This window comes from Wyeomyia smithii, chromosome 2, assembly GCF_029784165.1.
Source record: "Wyeomyia smithii strain HCP4-BCI-WySm-NY-G18 chromosome 2, ASM2978416v1, whole genome shotgun sequence".
Taxonomy (NCBI): domain Eukaryota; kingdom Metazoa; phylum Arthropoda; class Insecta; order Diptera; family Culicidae; genus Wyeomyia; species Wyeomyia smithii.
The window spans coordinates 241,486,540-241,506,144 of NC_073695.1; the positions used below are offsets into that span (position 1 = coordinate 241,486,540).

Sequence of the window (19,605 nt, forward strand, 5' to 3'; positions counted from 1 at the left end):
AAAGTTTAAGGATGGATATTCAGAGACACGACAATTTCTCAGATTTACTCTTTATTTTTCAGGTTTTCTCAGAAAAACTCGGAAAAACTCAAATTTCCTCACTGTCTTACCCCTCGTATTTTTTAAAGACGGTAAATGTTTTGTTTTACGGTACAGTATCTAAAAAAATAAAAAATAAATATATAAAAAATTGAAATCGCCCGTGTTTCCGAGTTTTTATTTTTATTTATTTGTATTTATTTATTTATTCTCTGGAAAGCAGACGATATTTACTATATAGCGAAAATTGGAGGACGCGAACTGTTTTGTTATGGAGATGCAATTATTTGAAGATATATGGTTTTGAAATAAACAGAGACTTTGATTTTTCTTGTGTATTCGGCGAAAAAAAAATCAAGTTCAATGTGAAACAAAAGCTTTCTTCATTACGGTCAAATTTTCAATCGGTTTTTTGTGTTTTCCATTTAAGGTGAAACGGTCACCACTTCGAATTTTTGAAAGTACAAGACTTGATAAAGGTAATGTGTCACCGAGGGGCGAGACAACTTTTATCTGAGCTACTCTTATGCTTGGGAGTAACTCTAGTTTACTCAATATTACTCCGAAATTTCCAGATGATTCACATCTTCGATAACCTTGAGAACGAGAAAAATATATGAGCGGTGAGACCGAGCAACATTCATATTTATATTCGCGGTTGGGAAAAAGTTTAAGGATGGATTTTCAGAGACACGTTTCTCATAAAAACTCAAATTTTCTCACTTTTATCTGAGTTGCTCTTTTACTTGGGAGTAACTCTAATTCACTCAATATTACTCCGAAATTCTCAGATGATTCCCATCTTTGATTACCTTGAAGAAATATATATGAACGGTGGGACGGAGCAACATTCATGTGTATATTTGCGGTGGGAAAAAGTTTGAGGATGAAAATTCAGAGACACGAGAGTTACTCAGATTTGCTCTTTATTTTGCAGGTTTCCTTCAGGTTTCCTCCCAGCTGGTCTCGAGGTAAGATGCTGGCCTAACAAGCCAGTCGTCGTATGCTCGAGTCCCGCCTCGGGAGAGACTGTTAGTGTCAGTAGGATCGTAGCGCTAGCCCCGCAATTGTCCTGTACACCTAACAGTCGGCTGCGAAGTCTGTGTATAGTAAATCAGAAGGTCGAATTCCGATACGGAATGTAGCACCACGGCTTTGCTTTTTTTCAGATTTCCTCAGAAAAACTCGGAAAACCTCAAATTTACTCACTGTCTTACCCCTCGTGTGTCACCTCTGAAAACGCTATTGTAAAAAAGCGTTTTTTCAATGGACGCAAAAACTTTTTTCGAGTTTTGTGCTTTAGAAAATTCGAAGTGAGGGCTCGAAATCGGCCATTTGTGGCTTCAATACAGTTCCAGGTGGCTCTTTTTGACACACAAAAATAACTTTTTTCGACTTACTCTCCTTTTGTACAGTTCTTAAAATTTTTCCCAATGGACTGCAACGTCTTGTCAGACTGCTCTACTCCCTTCATATCAAGCGTCACGTATTTTATGAATGTTGCTTTATGACCTTCATTTTTGAAATTGAAAGAAAAAAAAACATTTTTTACTACTTCACATAACTGAGTCTAAAATTATATACACCGTAAATCGGGGTGAAATTGTGCCAGTGGGGGTGAGATTGTACCTTACAAACCCAATGTTTGTCAGCCATCCCATGGCGATCACAAGACAAATCTTTCTTGAATGAATTTCTTAGAATACTTAACCAAAAATGACTAGTCTTCTTATCCGTAAAATGAATGGCTGATAAGTGACGGGTTGGATGGTTCAATCTCACCCCGGTTGATAGTAACACTGGTCGACAAAATGAAAAAAAAGTGTATTCCAAAAGCTCAAACCGAAAAAAAATGAAAGAAGATATTGCTCGCCGGGTTCACGAGGAAACTCATTAAGGTCTATGAAAAAAATGGCTGGGGACACCAAAATTCACAGGAATGGCTGAACAGCTATGATCTTTCATTTTTTTCCGGTTTGAGCGTTTGGAGTTAACCTGTGTTGACCAGTCACTGGTCGACAAAAGCAAAAACAAATGCTGCCCTGAAGCTCGAAATAACTTCCCTAGAAAGATTAAATCTTTACAACCATTTCTGTGCCTTTAGCCATTACCAAAACGTGTCAACATACGTGAGAGTTCGCATACTAATTGCTCACCGGATTCACGCTTCAAAGTTAGGTTTACGAGAAAACTCATTGAAGTGTCTGAAAAAAATGTTGATGACTGGAGGCACCAAAATTCGCAGGAATTGGTAAAAAATTGGTTTATCTAACTTGAGCTCCAAGGTAAAACAAGCATAGACTAGTGTAATCAATGTAACAATTTTGCAGAAGACACTATTACTCCAATATAATTTTTTGGGTCGAAATAATTTCTATCCCGTTTTTGCAGCTTCGGAAACAATGTGCGACGTACCATAGAAAGGTTGTTGGGGCCACGCACAAATGTGTGTGGATTACTTGATAGAAATACAAAAGTTATTATACAGGGTGTTAGGTAGCTCACCTAAAACCCATTAAGGGTTGATGGAGGACCCTATTTGATGTGAAAAATCTTTATACGCATATGGCCAAAATTTACCTACTGCAGAGTTATTCACTTTTTCCAGTTTTCGGTTATGTTTGCCTTTAACGAAGTTGAAACTTTTAGAATGTGACTATGGCACAGTGGTCTAAACTCGAAAAATCGTGATCGTTTTAGATTTGACTGTGAAATATTGATTTTATGTACCCAGTGTCTTCAGCAAGTTTATTCCATATAACAAGGCCTTTCTTTTGGCGTTTTCGGTTTTTTTATCAATCCCCCTTATACAAAAACTATATTTTATAATTTCCAAAATACCAAATTGCTTTCTTCAGCAAAGTTGTAGGAAAATCTATGAGAAAAAGAATTGCTAAACACTGTAATCTTCTATCTGTACTATCTGAACACTCCTCAAAATCAGTTTTTCGTCCATAACTTTTTCTGTAATCGTCAAAATAGTTCAAGATGTTCTAAGATTTTGTTCATTCTGCTATACCTCGCATTTTTGTAGAATATATTGATTTGATATTTTTATTTGTTGTAAAGATATTTCTAGTTTTTTGCTGAAAACAGCCATATTTTGAGTCCATATTTCTCCGAAGGTTGCAGATAGTAGCAAACCAGACCAGACAGTTTCAGCTCAGCTTGAGTTCAGTTTCTGTTCAGCTTCAATTTAGTTAGTAGTTCAGTTTCTGGACAGTTACTGCTCAGCAGTTTCAGTTTAGTTTCAGTGTCTTCACGCAATCAACAGGCTGATGCTATCAATTGGGCGGTACATACTGCACATTTTTGCAAAGCTGTCATTATTCGGACCCAAAACAGATGTAAAAACCGTAGTGTCTTCAGCAAAATAGTTCCATTCGTTTTTCTTCATTTTATAGGAGTTACAATTGTGTGATTATTGCACCTAAGAGTGAGAAATGAATTCTAGTTTTTTTTTCATTTTTGTGTAAAAAATCCACATTGTTCGGCAAAGTTGTTGCACATTTTATTAGAAACATCTTTGCCGAAGACACCATGCTTTTGTATACAAACATGCATTCCACTGATCGGCAAAATAAATCAAAAGTGCTTTCAAGAAGCAGATTATGGCTATTCAACCATTTATATGAATTTTGGTGCTCCTAGCTATTACCCAAAAGCGTCTACTCACGTACAAGTTCTCATAGTAACCCGATCACACGATTATAACAAACGGGTAACACAAATATATCTGAACTTGATAGAAATAACAAACCCTGTAATATTCTTGATATGCCAGAATAATAAAAAGTACATAATTATATCAAAATCTGTTATCATACACTTAAATGTTCAAAAGTGTGTTCTTTTAAAGCATATTTATAACAAAATTTGTTATTCAATCAACAAAACATTGTACATTCTAAATAATTCTAATCTTCACCTGCCAAAAACCTTACAAAACTTGCTATAATTTGTAATAATCAGTAAGTAATTTTGATAGGAATTTTGATATTTTACCTATTAACGAGATTAAGCTTAGAACACAAGTTGATACAAAAAGTTCGTAACAAAATATCAAGATTTGTTATAATCCTGATATTTTTGACTGAAAGGGAATTGCTCACCGGGTTCGTCGTGTTAACGTTTACGAGTTTACGTTTACGAGAAAACTCATTTAAGTCTCTGAAAAAAAAACGGTAATGGCTAGGGACACCAACACCCTTAGTAGTGGTTTAATAGCTATATTCTTTCGCTTTTTTCTCGGTTTGAGCTTTCGAGTGCACCTGTGTTGACCAGTGCAATCTTAACAAAAATTAACGATTTTGGGTTACCTCATTCTGAGATAATTTAGTGATTTCATTGTGGCGTCATACATGTTTTAATTGTGTGAAAATGTTCCATTTTTACCAAATAATCGTCATTGGCGGGAAGTGCTACTTGTCTAGTTTTATTCAAAGAAAACGGCAACAGTAGCGCATCGAGAGTTAAAAAAGTTTACGGAAATGCTGCTTTCAGTGAAAAAACGTGCCGTGAGACGGTAATTTCGATGTGGCCAAAAACCTCCGAAAACGCTGAATTAGAGTAATTGCTCGATGAGGATCCATGCCGAGCGCAGGAACAGCGCGCTTCGAAATTAGGAATTACCCGTCAAACCATTTGGAAGTGATGGCATCCTTTTTTAACATGAGTTAGCATTTTAATTGAAGAAAAAAAACAACTTAGTAGCACATGTAATACTTGACATTCAAAATTATTTACTACTTCCAACGGAAAAAAACCCTAATTCTCTCATTTCCCGGAGCGCTGTGGCCCCCTAGCTTAAGACCTTTCGTATCCCTGTGCGTCATTTTAATTGACACTGATTAATCTGACATCTTCGAATGTGGTTTGAAGCGCTTCTGTTGACACCCAACCCAAAGCTGATAATTGTTTTCACTCCCTTTGTTCAATCCTTCCGTTCCGTTCTGCCACAGCCGTGAGAATAATATGGTGGAATGTTTGTTTTCTTTAATATTAATTAAAAGCTAAAGATCGAACAAAACTGATTAGAACGATCGGAACGCCATCGTCGCTTATCCGCCAGCGCGGATTATTTATGTTCACCACCGAGACTCGGTAAACGCCAACTATGATTAATTGTTGTCGGAAAAAGTGACACAAAAAGTGCTTCCACGGTTGGCTGCGTCAAGAAACTTGATAAGCTCGTGACCTTTCCCCCGCCAGCATCGTCTGTCTTCGTTTTCTTCGCGAGTGGAGAAGCGAATCCGGCTGCTGAGTCAGTCCGACTTTGGCTGATGAATATTATCTCATAACTGTCAAAATATTACCCCCGTCTGTGCCCGTTCCCGTGACAACCGTTCGCGGAGATATTTCAACTATGGAAAAATATCTAGTAAACACGATAAAGCTAATGTTTGTTGGTGTAATTTCGTTTTAAATTCAATTTGAATTCTATTCTAATGCTGCTGCTGCTGCCTCGTGCTGCTCCAGTGGTGCTTACCTTTCATTTCCACCGCTATCGGACGCTACCATCTATCACTTGTTCGCCTTCTCGGTTCCACTCAGTCACTGTCCAGCTATTCAACGCTCTGCTACTCTTACTCGAAGCAAAAAATAAAAAAAAAAGTTCAACTCTATAAACGTTCGTGTTTTCGCTAGAAAATTATTCGTTCCCCTCTTGTGCGCCCCATGCAGCGCCTGCTTCGAGGGTGTATTTATTTTCGAAAGCGTTTCGCTTGTATTTAACATTCAAAAATTATGTTGTTATCTAGATTTTTGTTCAGCTCTAAGCGTCCCATTCTCCACTCGATCAACGCCGAGCTGAATTAATGAAACAAGTCACTGGCTGCTCGCGAGCGCGCGTTCTGCATTGTTGGGACGGTCTATGGATGGAATGGAAGCTTCGGAACAGACACCTTCGGCAGTCTCATCGAAGTACAGACTGGCTGGCTGCTGTGGCTGTCACCGGCCGGCGGTGGGGAGGGGGTAAACGAACATGAAAACAACATTTGAAAACGTCATTCTCAATCCTGGCGAACGAACGAACGAACAAGTAGGCTCCTTCTAGACTCGGAGATTTGGGACGGCAGATACGGGCGCGTCCACCTTCCTGTACTACACAGCACAGTCACCGCTTAATCATCCGCGGCTGCTTGGATTTTCGGCCAGAACTTCGACCGACTAATTTCAACATGACGGAATATGTTTGCATATGCTGGTACCGGGAAGTTTCCCTGCGCGACACCAACCGGACTGACCGTCGTCGTGGTCCGTGCATATCTCGACAGGCGGATCTTCCCGGCCAGCTCAAAGCAGGCAGAGATGAGGAGACAGAAATTTCGTTGTTAACTGCTACTTTATTTATGTTCTCTCGAAGTTTGAACACATTCGTACTCCGGGTCTCTGTGACTCGTAACTTGGTTCGATATTTGTTAATTAACTAATTTCAACCGCTCGGATGAACGCAGCAGGCCGTGACGTGCTGTGGGGTGGTAGAAAAAACGATTCTCTTGTGTATTTTTAAGAACATCAATTAATCGATCCGGTCGAGCAAACTTTCGAAATCTGATGGAATTTTAACAACTTCCCTACCACTGTAATAGATCAGTCAAATTTATTGCTTTTCAAACGTTTGATCGATAAATCGCTGCCCCCAATGTGGTTTGTAAACTATTTTATGAGCGATTTCCGACTGTTTACAGCTGGACCGTAAAGTATCGCGTTAACACTTTAACAGCACGAATAAAATTTGACTTCCCACCAAAAAAAAAACAGAAATAAAAACGAAAAAGAAACGATAAGGCTAATTAACTGTCCCTGCTAAGCTATTTTGATTTACTTTAATTTTTACGGAAAATAATTTCGCCGATGCTCGCCGTCTGGTCCTAAATTCGGCTTGAATATTTTATCACCATAAGAAGATTTGGGTCCTCGACTTTTTTTGCCCCTGCTTTACGACGACGCAAACGGGGAGACAATTTTCTGCTTGGCAAATAAGCCTCTTAGCGTGGTGCTCTGGACTGCTTTCTCGATCAACTTCACCTCACCTTGCACTCTGTCCCCTGCCGCTTGTCCTCAGGCTCGGGTCAGCTTGATTATAATCACGGAAATTATGTGACAATCGAAGTGCGTAGGCCGATTAAGGCTCTGTCCGTTTTTTTTTTGGTCGACTGGCTGTGGCTGTGTCTGCGCTGTCCCCGTTGTTATTGGCAATTCATGTTATTTCTGTGTTCGAATCAGGACAATGCCAATGTTCACTTGATTAAAACAAAGCAAAACAAACAACGACTTTGAGACAGTGTCATCAATCGCATCGTCTACTGCCATCAATTAACCGCATCAGACTTTCAACTCGCCATTTCAGGTTAGAAGGAACGCCCCCAAATTATAGATGGCGCCCAATAAATGAACCATAAACGAGCGTAGCGATTTGTGCCCTTGCCCATAAATTCAGTCCAATAAAAACATAAATATTGACCGATTATCGATTCTACCCGTGGAACCGTAACTGATCGAAGGGATCGTCCGTGCGGAGGTCCAATAAAAAGATTGTTTTTATCGTTGCACCCCGAAGTTTTCCGTGATTTCATTCCGCTCCAGGGTGTTGGGAAGCAGCGTTGATTGATGGCTTCGGTAGCGTGACCGCAGATGACCGCTGTTTGGACCATTTTGCAGTATGGCCGCGGGTCCACCAACGCCGGGTAGTAAACCTTAATGGTAATTAAGCTTGATTTTATGAACCCATTAAGATTCAACAAGCAATGTGGTTTCTTGTGGGGGCACTTTAGGGTTGTAGCTTCTAGCCCGGATTCGGCTGGTTGATGTGACGATATTTATAACTCTGGCGCGCTGTTGCGCCGTTCTAATTGAAGACTCGTGCGGACAACTTCGAAGTAATAAAACCTCGTAGCAGCACCCGATAGCCATAATCACATAGCAAAAAAAATAGTGCCTTCTAAAAAGACTCGAATACTAAATTGTTTTATTTTTGTTTCCTCTATTTCCAGGTAAGCCAAACCGCACGACACGCTAGGGGTCTGCCTTTTCTGGTACGGGAAAGCCGGAGGCCCTCGGGAATGTGCCCTGTGTGAGTAGCGACAATCTCGCCCCGAGAGTAACAATGACGCTTACGCTTTCTACATGCCAGTAGAGCTAGAGGAAGAAAACCCCCCAACAAAAATATAAAACATAACAAGACAGTGGAGAAGAAGACAAATCAGGCTTTATCGATACATACACGCACCACACACTGATTGTAACTAAAAGCGCTTCCAAAATTTTCGCTAAATTAATGATAATGAATTATCAGTTTTATAGAAAATCTGAAGGTGTGTATGTCCAGTACAAGCTTATTTTTAGTAGACTTTAGAGCTTTTGGTTTTACGTTTCCTGTAGTTATTGGTTTTTCTTACATTTGATGCGTTTTAGTGGTTTTAAAGCAACAATTGTTTCCGTTCGTGTTCACTAATGAGTTATTAGGTACAGTTTTTTGTTGTTTTAGATTTGTATTTCTTGGCATTGATAAATTCGAAACAATCTTCTCTTTTGACGTTAGATTACTTCTTACTTTAGTTGGGTGGCACGCTGTGGAAAATGTAACGAAAGTGTGCCCTCCTCAAATTCTGATTATGTTACCATCACTGAACGGGTTTTAAACGATAATGCACGCTGCACAGTGGTCCAATATACAGCACTCTAAGCCACATAACAGTTTATCACGCTGTTGCGTGTTGCATATTGCACCTGTGCGGCTAGGGTAGAAACTATGTTCGTGTCGGATTGATTAATAGTACAAAATTTCGCACAAACAAAATATCATTTCCTGCATTTGGGCATTTCAATCAATTGCTACAAGAACGAAGAAAATCCGTTGGAAACTAAACAAGTGATAAGCATTTGAAATTGAACATCATGATTTCGTCCCCTGTTCCGATATTAGATTTACATTGTACATCCCTGTGGACCTTCTTCAATAACGCGGTTCTACGTCAAAATAAAGCTTTTCTAATCCGTTTCTGGTACCTGGAATTCAATGTGTTTCAATATTAAATTTTATCTGCCGTAAATTCTGTCCTTAGAAATTGTCATATGAAAATTCATAACGGTCGAGCGAGAGGTTTACCCAAAGTTTTACTTAATATTTGCATTGCTCTCGTCCCAATTTAATGCCAAAGTTAATCATTTAAACTACATTTCTTGGTCATTTGAATGTTACTAAGTTTTCTGTGTACAATTTCCATCACATTTGGATTTCTTTTCAATAACCTGATTTAATTTTCAATTTTTATTCATTTGAAAAGTTCTTTCTATTTGTGTCGCTTACTTCGATGCTTTTGTTTAGTTATTACTCATATCTGCGTCCTAATAAGCTTGATTGAATTATACATTTGTGAGTTATTTAACCAAATTTGACTGGTTTTGGTATAGTTATTTGAAGTCCTTGTTTGGGGAGTGGACATTCTTGCAAACCAAAAGGAATTCTCGAACTCAAAGATATGGAACAAGAATTACCTTTGATTTTTTCTACACTCAACTTTGTGCAACATTTATTATTAATAACACATTGATAAAAAAATTGAACATTATTAACGCATTTCTACACTGGCTAGAGGCACCAACTTTCACAGGAATGGTGAAAAAGCTATAATCTTTCTATGGCAACTATTTTGATGATTTTTTCTTCGTTGTTTTAAGCTTTTTAATATTTTAGGCCCTGTTACTGTGAGAGCCCAAAAGTATTCTCGAGCTCAATGATAAGGAAAAAATGAAATTAAAATTTTTCTTTACTCATGCTCTGTGCATTTCTAACTTGTACATTTCTTAACAGTTTATTGATTTATATTTTTCAAGACTTCTCAGGTATTTTTTTGCATTTTGTTGCTTTTTTATTACCTAAACTATATTTTCGGCTTTTGTAACCAGAGCCTGACAAAGTCATTTGAAATTGACAAATATCACTGTGACATTATAACACGTCGCTTTCAATTGAAAGACATTTTTTTCTTTTCTGAGCACTTTGTGACTCAAATAAAAACTACTCGAATGCTCTTGCTTTTATTTCGACAGCTGAAGGGCTTGAAAGGGAACGGAATGGTTTTCATTTGATCTCCGCTTTCAACAGCGTCACTATCACCTGACGATTTTCAATTGAAAACGACAATGAGCATTGCACACTGTTTCCAAAGCTGCAAAAACGTGAACGAAATTATTCCGAACAAAAAAACTAAATTTAGAGCCATAGTGCCTCCAGAAAAGTTGATCCATTAATTATTCTCTATTTTATAGAAGTAACAATTATGTGATTAATCCACTTAACAGTGAGAAGCGAATTATACTTTTTTCATTTTTACATATAAAAATTCACTTTGTTCGGCAAACTTGTTGCACATTTTATAAGAAACAATTTTCTCAAAGGTACCATACTTCTATCTGCCTTTTTAAATGGACTTTTGTGGAGGTTTCTACAGATGGCCACTAAAAATCATTTTTTTATTAAAACTTTTAGTGCTAATTTTCTACAATTTAACAATGTTTTACATTGTTGTTTACTATTACAAAACACACAATTTCATCCAAGAAAGTTTATTTTTATCTCTCATATTACATAGGTTATTGACGATTTTTATTGACACAATGCACTATTTCACTAACAGATATCTTTGATATTTATGCAGACTAAACCTTTTCTATATTCAAGTATAAGTAAAACATCATTTAGTCCAGATATAGGTATTTGTCTCTCGCATGTCTCCTGTGCAGATATTTGAAAAAAAAATAAGTGCATTTTTTTAATAAAAATCTTTATAACTAAATAAACTTGAGAGATAAAAATAAACTTTCTTCGGTGAACTTGTGTATTTTATTGTAGTTAACAACATTGTATAACATTAAAAATTTTTAGAAAATCACTATAAAATGTTATATTGAAAAAATGATTTTAAGGAGCATTCTAGAGAAAACTTCACAATAATTCATTTAAATGACTAGATACAAGTATAGTGTCTTCGACAAAGTTGTTTCTCACAAAATGTGCTAAAACTTTACTCAGCAAAGGGGATTCTTATATGCAAAAATGAGAAAAATAAAACTCATTTCTCACTTTTAGGTAGATTAATCACAAAACTCTAACTTCTACAAAAGGGAGAATAATTAATAGAACAACTTTACTGGAAACATTATAACTCCAAAATCATTATTTTTTGAGTTCAGAGTAATTAGTGTAAATTAGCGCAGTATTTTAGTAAAAATCGTTAACAACCAAAAATATATGTGAGATAAAATTAAACTTTCTTCGGAGATATTGTTAGTTTTGTTTTGCAAACAATTTTGTAGAACATTCGAAAATTGTAATAAAAACTATAAAAAGTTACATAGCAAAAAAGATTTTTAATAGCAATCCATAGAAAACTCCACAAAAGTCCATTTAAATAAATAGATAGAAGTATAATGTCTTCAACAAAGTTGTTTCTTTTAAAATTTGCTACAACTTTGCTGGACAAAGTGGATTTTCATATTCCAAAATGAGAGTTGAGAGAGTCACTGTTGAGTGGATTAATCATGGAATTGTAACTTCTATAACATGAAAAATAATTAATGGAACAACTTTGCTGAAGACGTTACGGCTCTAAAATCAATATTTTTAGGTCAAAATAATTTCGATCACGTTTTTGCAGCTTTGGAAACAGTGTGCGTTGACGGGAACAGAAATGCTTCGCAACGGAGGACGCCAACACCAGTTCACAATCTGAAGTGGTTACGGGGCGTCAGTGATCAACAGCGAAAAAAAAACCTAAATTAATCCACCTAGCGGTCAGACCCAGCCTTTCTCATTCAAACTTTTATTTGTAAAAATAGGTTTACATGAACGCTTCCATCCAATAACTGTCTATTAACTCTTTAGGTTCTAAAATATTGATGTTGTAATCTATACATATAAAAATACAATCCAGTCTGTCTGTCTGTCTGTCTGATCCATATAGACTCGAAAACTACCAAACCGATCGACGTGAAAATTTGTATGTAGGGGTTTTTGGTGCCGATGAAGATTCCTATGATAGTTTGAGACCCCTCCCTCTTCTGGAAGAAGGGATCCCATACAAATGAAACATAAATTTTTGCACAACTCAAGAACAAACCACGCAAATGAAACCGAATTTGGCATGTGGATGTTTTAAGGAGTAACAAATATGTACATGATAGTTGGACGCCCCTCCCTTTTCTGGGAGGGAAGGGTTCCATATAAATGAAACATAAATTTCTGCACATTTCGAGCACTAACCGAGTAAATGGAACCAAATTTAGCATGTGAATGTTTTTAGGGGTAACAAATATGTCCATAATGGTTCCACACCCCTCCCTTTTCTGGAGAAGTTCCATACAAATGAAACACAAATTTCTGCTCAGCTCGAGAGCTAACCGTCTAAATGGAACCAAATTTGGCAGGTGACTGTTTTTAGTAGTAACAAATAATGGCCGATTTCCACCCAATATTATAATATCCGGAACTGGAATGATACACAGGAGCTAAAATTGACCACAGATACCATTTTGAATTCTAAGATGGCGACTTCCGGTTTCTGGAAAACAGCTGAAATTGGCCAAATACCACCCAAAATGAGTGTTTATTCAACCAGTGTGACGTTCAAAATCCAGAAATTGTCTCCAAATGCCTCTATGATATCCAAAATGGCGACTTCCAGCTTCGGTAAAACAGCGGCAAACGACCAAATGTTGTTATTTCGATAAAAGCAATCATTTCAAACGATTTGTCATTTGACTTTGATCATATCCATATCCTCGTCGTGCATTTACAGACTTTAAACACATCGCAAGGAATCAATGAATTTGGAACGTTCAAATAGTACGATAGCACATTTAAATTATGTTGAGGCCACATATATCAATCAAAGCAGGTATAGTTTTAAATAGTCTTTGAATTTCTTTTCTTTCCATAACTTTTGAGAAACATATCAAATTGTTATGAAGTTTGTTATTTGTAAGTTCGAGAGATAACTCGTTCGTATGACACTAGTTATGTTCAAAGAAATCATGTTATCTTTGAGATAATAGACTTTCGTTGTTTTATTAACAATTTAATACATAACGGTTGCTTAAGTTAAATTATAATCAAATGAAATGGGAACGTATAAAGCAGCCAAATTTTGAAACCACGTGTTCAATTATAATTCACCAGTTAACCCTTACTAGCCCGCTCATCTGATAATAATCTGAAATCTGAAATAATGAAGTTTCGTGATTTTCACATTACGGTACATTACAGACTAAGTTACAGTCCGATTACAGTAAAATTCAATAGGGTGTTATGAGGCATTTAAACTTATTAATTGACACTAATTTTGTGGAAATTGGGTCAGCCATCTCGGAGAAAAGTGAGTGAGTTCAAGTAGTCTTCGGAATAAGTTCTTTTCATAGCTAGATTTCACATTTTTAAACATAACAGGCAAAGTTATTGTCCGATTGCAAAACAAATCAAGAGAGTCTTATGGGGAAACTAGACCTTCCATTTGACACTGATTTTATGAAATTCGGTCCAGCCATATCTGAGAAACATGAATGAGATTAAACAGTCTTCAGAACACGTTTCTTTTCATAACTTTTGAACCACGAGTTCAATCTTTATTAAGCTCAAAAATTAAAGGTATTTCAGGTAGCCCGTTATTTTAAAACCAATTTTGTACAAATCGGTTGGGTAGTTTTTGAGATAATGATGTTTCATGATTTTTACAGTTTGATACATAACCTCTAAACTAAAAATCCGATTTCAAAAAAATTCAATAGGGTCATATGGGACAACAAGACCTTTCATTCGCAATCAATTTCATGAAAATCGGTCCAGCCATCTCTGAGAAAAGTGAGTGAGAGTGAAAATCTGCACATACACACACACATACACACACACATACAGAAAATGCTCAGCTCGTCGAGCTGAGTCGAGTGATATATGCCAATCGGCCCTTTGGAGCACTTTTATACCTTCGGTTTTGCAAGTGATTAATATACCTTTCTAGGAAAAAGGCAAAAATCGAAATATTGATAGGAACTTGCGTGACGAATTTATTGGATGCCATTACGTCTTGCGGTGTAAGAAAACTATCATCAAATGACTGCTAGCTGCTCAACATTTTCCGAAACTTCTGCTTTCTTATTTGTAGAATTTTGTTACATTTTTTACGGTTATTGACTTTTTGTTTGTCATATGCTGACATATTTTGCGAAATGTTCAGTCTGATTTTTGGCACTTCTAATCAGACTTGTCATTTCCGTTCAGAGAATAACTAGTGTGCAGGAGAATATCTTTCACTGCGAAAACAACTACTCTCACACTGGTGGAGAAAGCGGCGTACTCGTATCTGAAATATCTCTCCGGAGAAATAATAAACTGATGTAATCTTTCTCACACGAAAGGACAATACGCTCAATAACTACACAACAGAGCTTACTGCAGTGCTTTTACTGTGTGTCTCTTAAGGTAATATCAGACCATGGGGAAAATCTAGATATATTGCGTTGTTTGCATTGTATCTCGAAACTGAAAAAAAAATTTTCTTACTTTTCTTTACATTTTAGGGGTTTGGTGTGTTGTTCAGAATACTGATAAAAACTATCTGACATTTTCAATTAATGGAAATTCCTAGGTTTTATCTCTAAAGAGATAAAAAAAACTACCTTGCCGTTTTTTTCACTTAAATTATATTTTAACTACTTCTGATCAACTTGAGATGTTCTAGAAAGAATATGCTTCAGAATATGCCAAACCAAATGACGTCGAGTAATAACTCACGAACATTCACAATTTGAAAAAAAAAATTGAAAGTTGACATAATTTTACCCTAAAATCGCTCTATGTCGGAGTTAGTTCAACAGGATTAACTTCTTTTTTCAGGAAAAAATGTATTTTGTTATCTCAAACATTCTAGAACACCTCTAGTTGATCAGAAGTAGTTAAGATATAATTTATGTGAAAAATTTAGTTTTCAGGTAGTCTTTCGAGAAAAACAGTTATATCTCTTCAGAGATAATACCTAGGAATTTCGTGTCTTCGGCAAAATTTCATGAAATCGATAGCTCTACAACTTTGCTGAAGACAGAAATTTAATATTTCGTAAAATTAAAAAGGTTTTTTTTTCTAAGTGTAATACAAGTTTAATAAACAATTAATTGAAAATATCAGATAACTTTTATCAGTATTCTGAACAACTCTTCCGAAGACATCGAACCCCTAAAATGTAAAAAAAAGTGAGAAAAGACTTTTGGTCGTCTTTTTTATAATGGCTCACTGTGGCCCGTCACGTCTCTTCGAATGCTATCGAATTTATCTTAGCAGTAAACACCGCGGTGTACTTTTGTGTGTGTTCTCAGTAGAGTGATCCATCACGCTTGTTTCGCTCAGCTGTGGTGTAAGCAGCAAGTGTATTGTTTTTCTACGATCGGCAGAAACACAGCACAAAGCAGAATGAAGAAGTTTGGTGCAAAATATTGCTATACGCTGCGCTTATGCTGAGTAAAAAGTGAACGGTGAATATTCACTCTGCTCTCTCCACATGTTGAGGGGAATAACAAGCCTGCTTCTAACATTTTAAAAATCTGTTGATTTGTCCAACATTTCTTGCTCTCATTTTTGACATTTTTATTCACTAAAATTTTTTCCATCCCTCATATTTTTTAACTAATTTGACTTGTAATAGTTATCGATATATTTAGACAGTGTTTTGCAGCATTTGTTTTTTCTACAGTTGTTTATATCGTCTTGATTTTTGTGCCTGCAATATTAATTTGAGTTCATTTTGTCTTTTCTAGCATAGTTAAGAGAGACTTATGCTTGTTTATGTAAAACTGTGGAACCACTACATTTTGTTATTTTCGAATCGACGTTCTACGAACATCTATCCTCCTCCTCAACTGCTGGAATAAAACGTAATTTATGCTTCAAAAGTAAAGACATACGCTTTTTTTCACGAAATTATGGCACAGATAAATTGTAACAGATATAAGACTCGGTTACCCTATCCGAAAATAAAACTTTACAAATGCCGTAAGGGTTCAAGACACATATGAGATTTTTTTTCAATGCACTTTCGACTTAAATAGAAAGCGTGAATTTGGCGAGTGGTGATAAAAACGAATGTTGATGAAATCGAAAAAACACTGCATTTGAAAATTTTCTGGAGAGTTTCTTGACACCATTTACATCTTTATTCCGACATTTTTTGAGACATTTCTAACTTTTTTGTAACATTTTACGACATTTTTCTGTCGCTTGATTTTTTTGACGTAGGACTACATCCTTTGGCGGGCTTCTGAGAGAGGGTGTAAAATGAAAATTTAAAGACGGAACATGTAATAATTTTGTCTAATTTCAAATGCTCATAACTCGGTTGGTTTTCAACGGATTGCCTTTGTTTTTGCAGTAATCGCTAGTAAAATAAGTTACGCATACACCAAAACGTAGGAAATAATTATTTTATGATCTTAACTATTACTTTTCTAGGATGTAAAGATGGAAACATGATTAAATACTATCCAATATGGGTGTTTTTGGGACCGGGATGATATCTAGAGACCGAAAATCAACCGCATACGCCATTTTGAATTCCAAAATGATAACCTCTGGTTTTTAAAAAACGGTTTTTTAGGCCAAATACTACCTAATACGAGTATTTCGGTAATCAGGATTTTCTCCAGAGGCCAGAAATCGACCATAGATGCCATTTTGCGTCTTTTCAGAGCCATCACATTATTTTCAGAGAGATATTACATTAGGGTTAGATAAGAGGAGTTACAAGTTAGTCAACTTTGACTGCCATCGAATTGTTTTTTGCGGGCGCAAGTTCTGTGCCTTTTTTGTAAGATTTGAGCGAAGAGTGGAAGCTCTTACACGCACGTTCTCCTAAGGTGTGAACCAAAAATGCTACCCACATTCTAGCGTCGCGAGCTGCGCGAAACCCATACTGGGACGCAGTTAAATCATGGCACACAGCAGGCTCAACCTTTCGAATCGCGCTAAAAGACGCTGAAAAATGGACCATTAGAGGGAACCAACCAAACCCGAAACGACACACGTTCACTGCCATATTTGGAATCTTCTGCCACGAGGGGTGAACGCAAAGAGAAATAATTCTCACGACCGCTAATCGCGCCGAAAGCATAAATCTGAACAACGCGCTACTCCGCCGAACGTTCGCTTCGCTCCGACTTCAACTCCTGGGAGCCGGGGAGAAGGCATCCATTAAATAATACGGGTCAATCCACTGCCCGATCCGTACCAGGTCCGAAACGGCGGCGGTAGAAACGACCAGTTTCTCACTAATCACCATTTACGTCCTATCGCGCATTCAGCTGTCCGCTTTCATGATAGTTTGCTGCGTGCATGTGAGAGACGAAAATGGCAACCGGTGGACACTGTGTCATCGATAAGCGAAGCTCAGCTTGGGCCAATCATCGCCATCATCATCGTCTTTACTGACAAGCAAACAGTGGGCTAGTAAGAAAAAAAGGATTTATTGCTGCAATCGAATCGTAAAATGCCTCATTCCGCAGCGAATTCATAAAAACCCGCGCAACCTGTCACAACCGCTCTTGGAATGCACCGACGGACCGACCGATTGCCGCAATCGATCCGCTAAATTAACGCCGCAGGCTAACCCAATTCCCAAGAGTTTTGTTTATTTCTCTCAAATGCCACTTCAATTCTTAGTTCTTCCGTTGGTAAAATTGGAAACTATTTTATGCTTATCGAGTAAACAAATTCTCGCCGAAACGATATATCCTCACTCATGCGAAGTGGTTGACTGTAAACAAAGCAAGCGTGTGCGATCGACGGCAGAGAGAGAGAGTAAGCACTTTGACAGTCCCGTTGTTAGCCCAGCGGGTGTTTGCTCGGTCGGACAAATCAACTTCAACTCGGTTGCTTTGTGAGTGAGCTAGCTAATAAATTCACAATTTTATGTTCATATTATCTCTGCCTAAAAAAACTGCGACGACTAGTGAAGGGGCCATCGTTAACGAGCGCTTCGCACAGCAATTGACCCTAATTAGAACCGATCGAACTCCGGGAATGAAGCCATAAACCGATCGCACAAAAGCTACGTCGAGCGAGTTTGCGCCACACACGAGGTGAACCGATTATGGGCTCGCTTTGTTTACAGCGTTGTCTAATTAATCATTCCCGCAGGAGTGCCACGTATTTCCCACGTCGCGCCACACTGATCTGCAACGATCGTTTCCGTTCCCGGTTGAGCAACGACGACGGCGGCGCTAACTGATGATGATATTCCACCAGCGAAATTAGTTCAAGATCGAATTTATGAAGGGTCTCTGCTCTAGTTTCGATGTCGCGACGGCCGGAGTTCCGTCTGAGCTGGCAGCGAAAGTAATTCAAGTGTAATTAGCTGAAAACACTACCGCGGGCGTGTCGCTTGAACAAAAAAAAAATGCTAAGAAAGAGCATTCATTTGAGGAGGGAGCTTCCCAAAAATAAATCGCACAGCCGGCTCTGTTTGCGCTTCTATTTTTCCATGGCCGACTTCGGTTAAATACGATAATTGTACGCTTGCTCACACCCTTGGCTTCAGTTTTGGAGCACATTGTTCCATGTGTCGGTTTTCGGTTCGTCCGTACATATGCGGGTTTCGTTCAATCACTGCTGCTGCAACTCAGGGTAACCGCAGACGTCGCCTACTGCCTATTAATACTGCAGTCGGATAAGGACGCGCGCACATGGGGCAGTCTGAAATTAAAAATAAATATGTTTAACCTAACTAATGGCATACGGAAACGATTCTTCCTCGGTCAATTTGTTAAATTTATTTACATTCGGGATACAACCTGGTGCCCGTCAGCGGACAGGACAGTGTGTACCTCTGCTGGAGGGACAAAACCACCAACAGAAAAAAACGTTGTAACAATTCAGAACGCGCGGTACGCTGCGTCTACTTATAATACAGTCCATAAAACTTCAAAAGTACACACTCGTACACCAACACAACCGAAACGCTTTCCAGTTGACGAAATGCAGCGCACTTGGGAGACCACAGCGAGAAGCATAAAAATAAAACCTTTGTTTTTGTTCCTGCACGCTCCTTCTCGATTCCGGCTGGCATGAACCGAAGAAAACAGGCAAAAACGCATTCACAATTAGTAACATGCACCCATAAAACAAACAATCAACGATACCGAGACCAAGATAAGCCGACAAGAAAAACAGGAAGCACTCTACTCGGGCGACATGCTGAACTTCGATCCTCGGGCGGCTCTGCCAACAGACCTCCAGCAGCAGCAGCAAACAGTTTGACATATCCTGTCGAAAAATGCATTGTATCAAGCAAGCCTTGATCTCGCCCCGCGATAGGGCCTTTTGAAGTTTGAACTTTGACAGATTGCTGCTGTAAACAACGCAGAACCACGAGATACGCATGCTAATGGCAGCGCAACCAGACAAATTTAGATGAATTCGAGTCGAGTGTGGAAAACATGAAAGAGAAGCTGCACAGAGATATTCGTTTAGTTTTCTTCCGCTGCCAAGGTTGGCCTCCCATTCTGGGATAGTTTCTCGCTCACTCT

At 37.9% G+C, this 19,605-nt stretch overlaps 1 protein-coding gene across 11 annotated transcripts in view; it reads left to right on the forward strand.

The window, feature by feature from the left end:
- LOC129721707 (teneurin-m) overlaps positions 1–19,605 on the forward strand; it is a 440,502-nt gene that overhangs the window by 102,339 nt on the left and 318,558 nt on the right. For 2 of the 11 annotated variants that reach the window (XM_055674600.1, XM_055674599.1), the window contains exon 2: positions 8,034–8,354. The exons of 7 other annotated variants lie outside the window; for them this stretch is intronic. Coding sequence is in view for 1 of the 4 variants with exons in the window: in XM_055674599.1 (XP_055530574.1) it covers positions 8,318–8,354 (37 nt within the window). In the remaining 3 variants the exon portion in view is untranslated. The remainder of the gene's footprint in view (positions 1–8,033; positions 8,355–19,605) is intronic. 2 more of the 11 variants (XM_055674601.1, XM_055674604.1) reach the window with 1 other exon arrangement.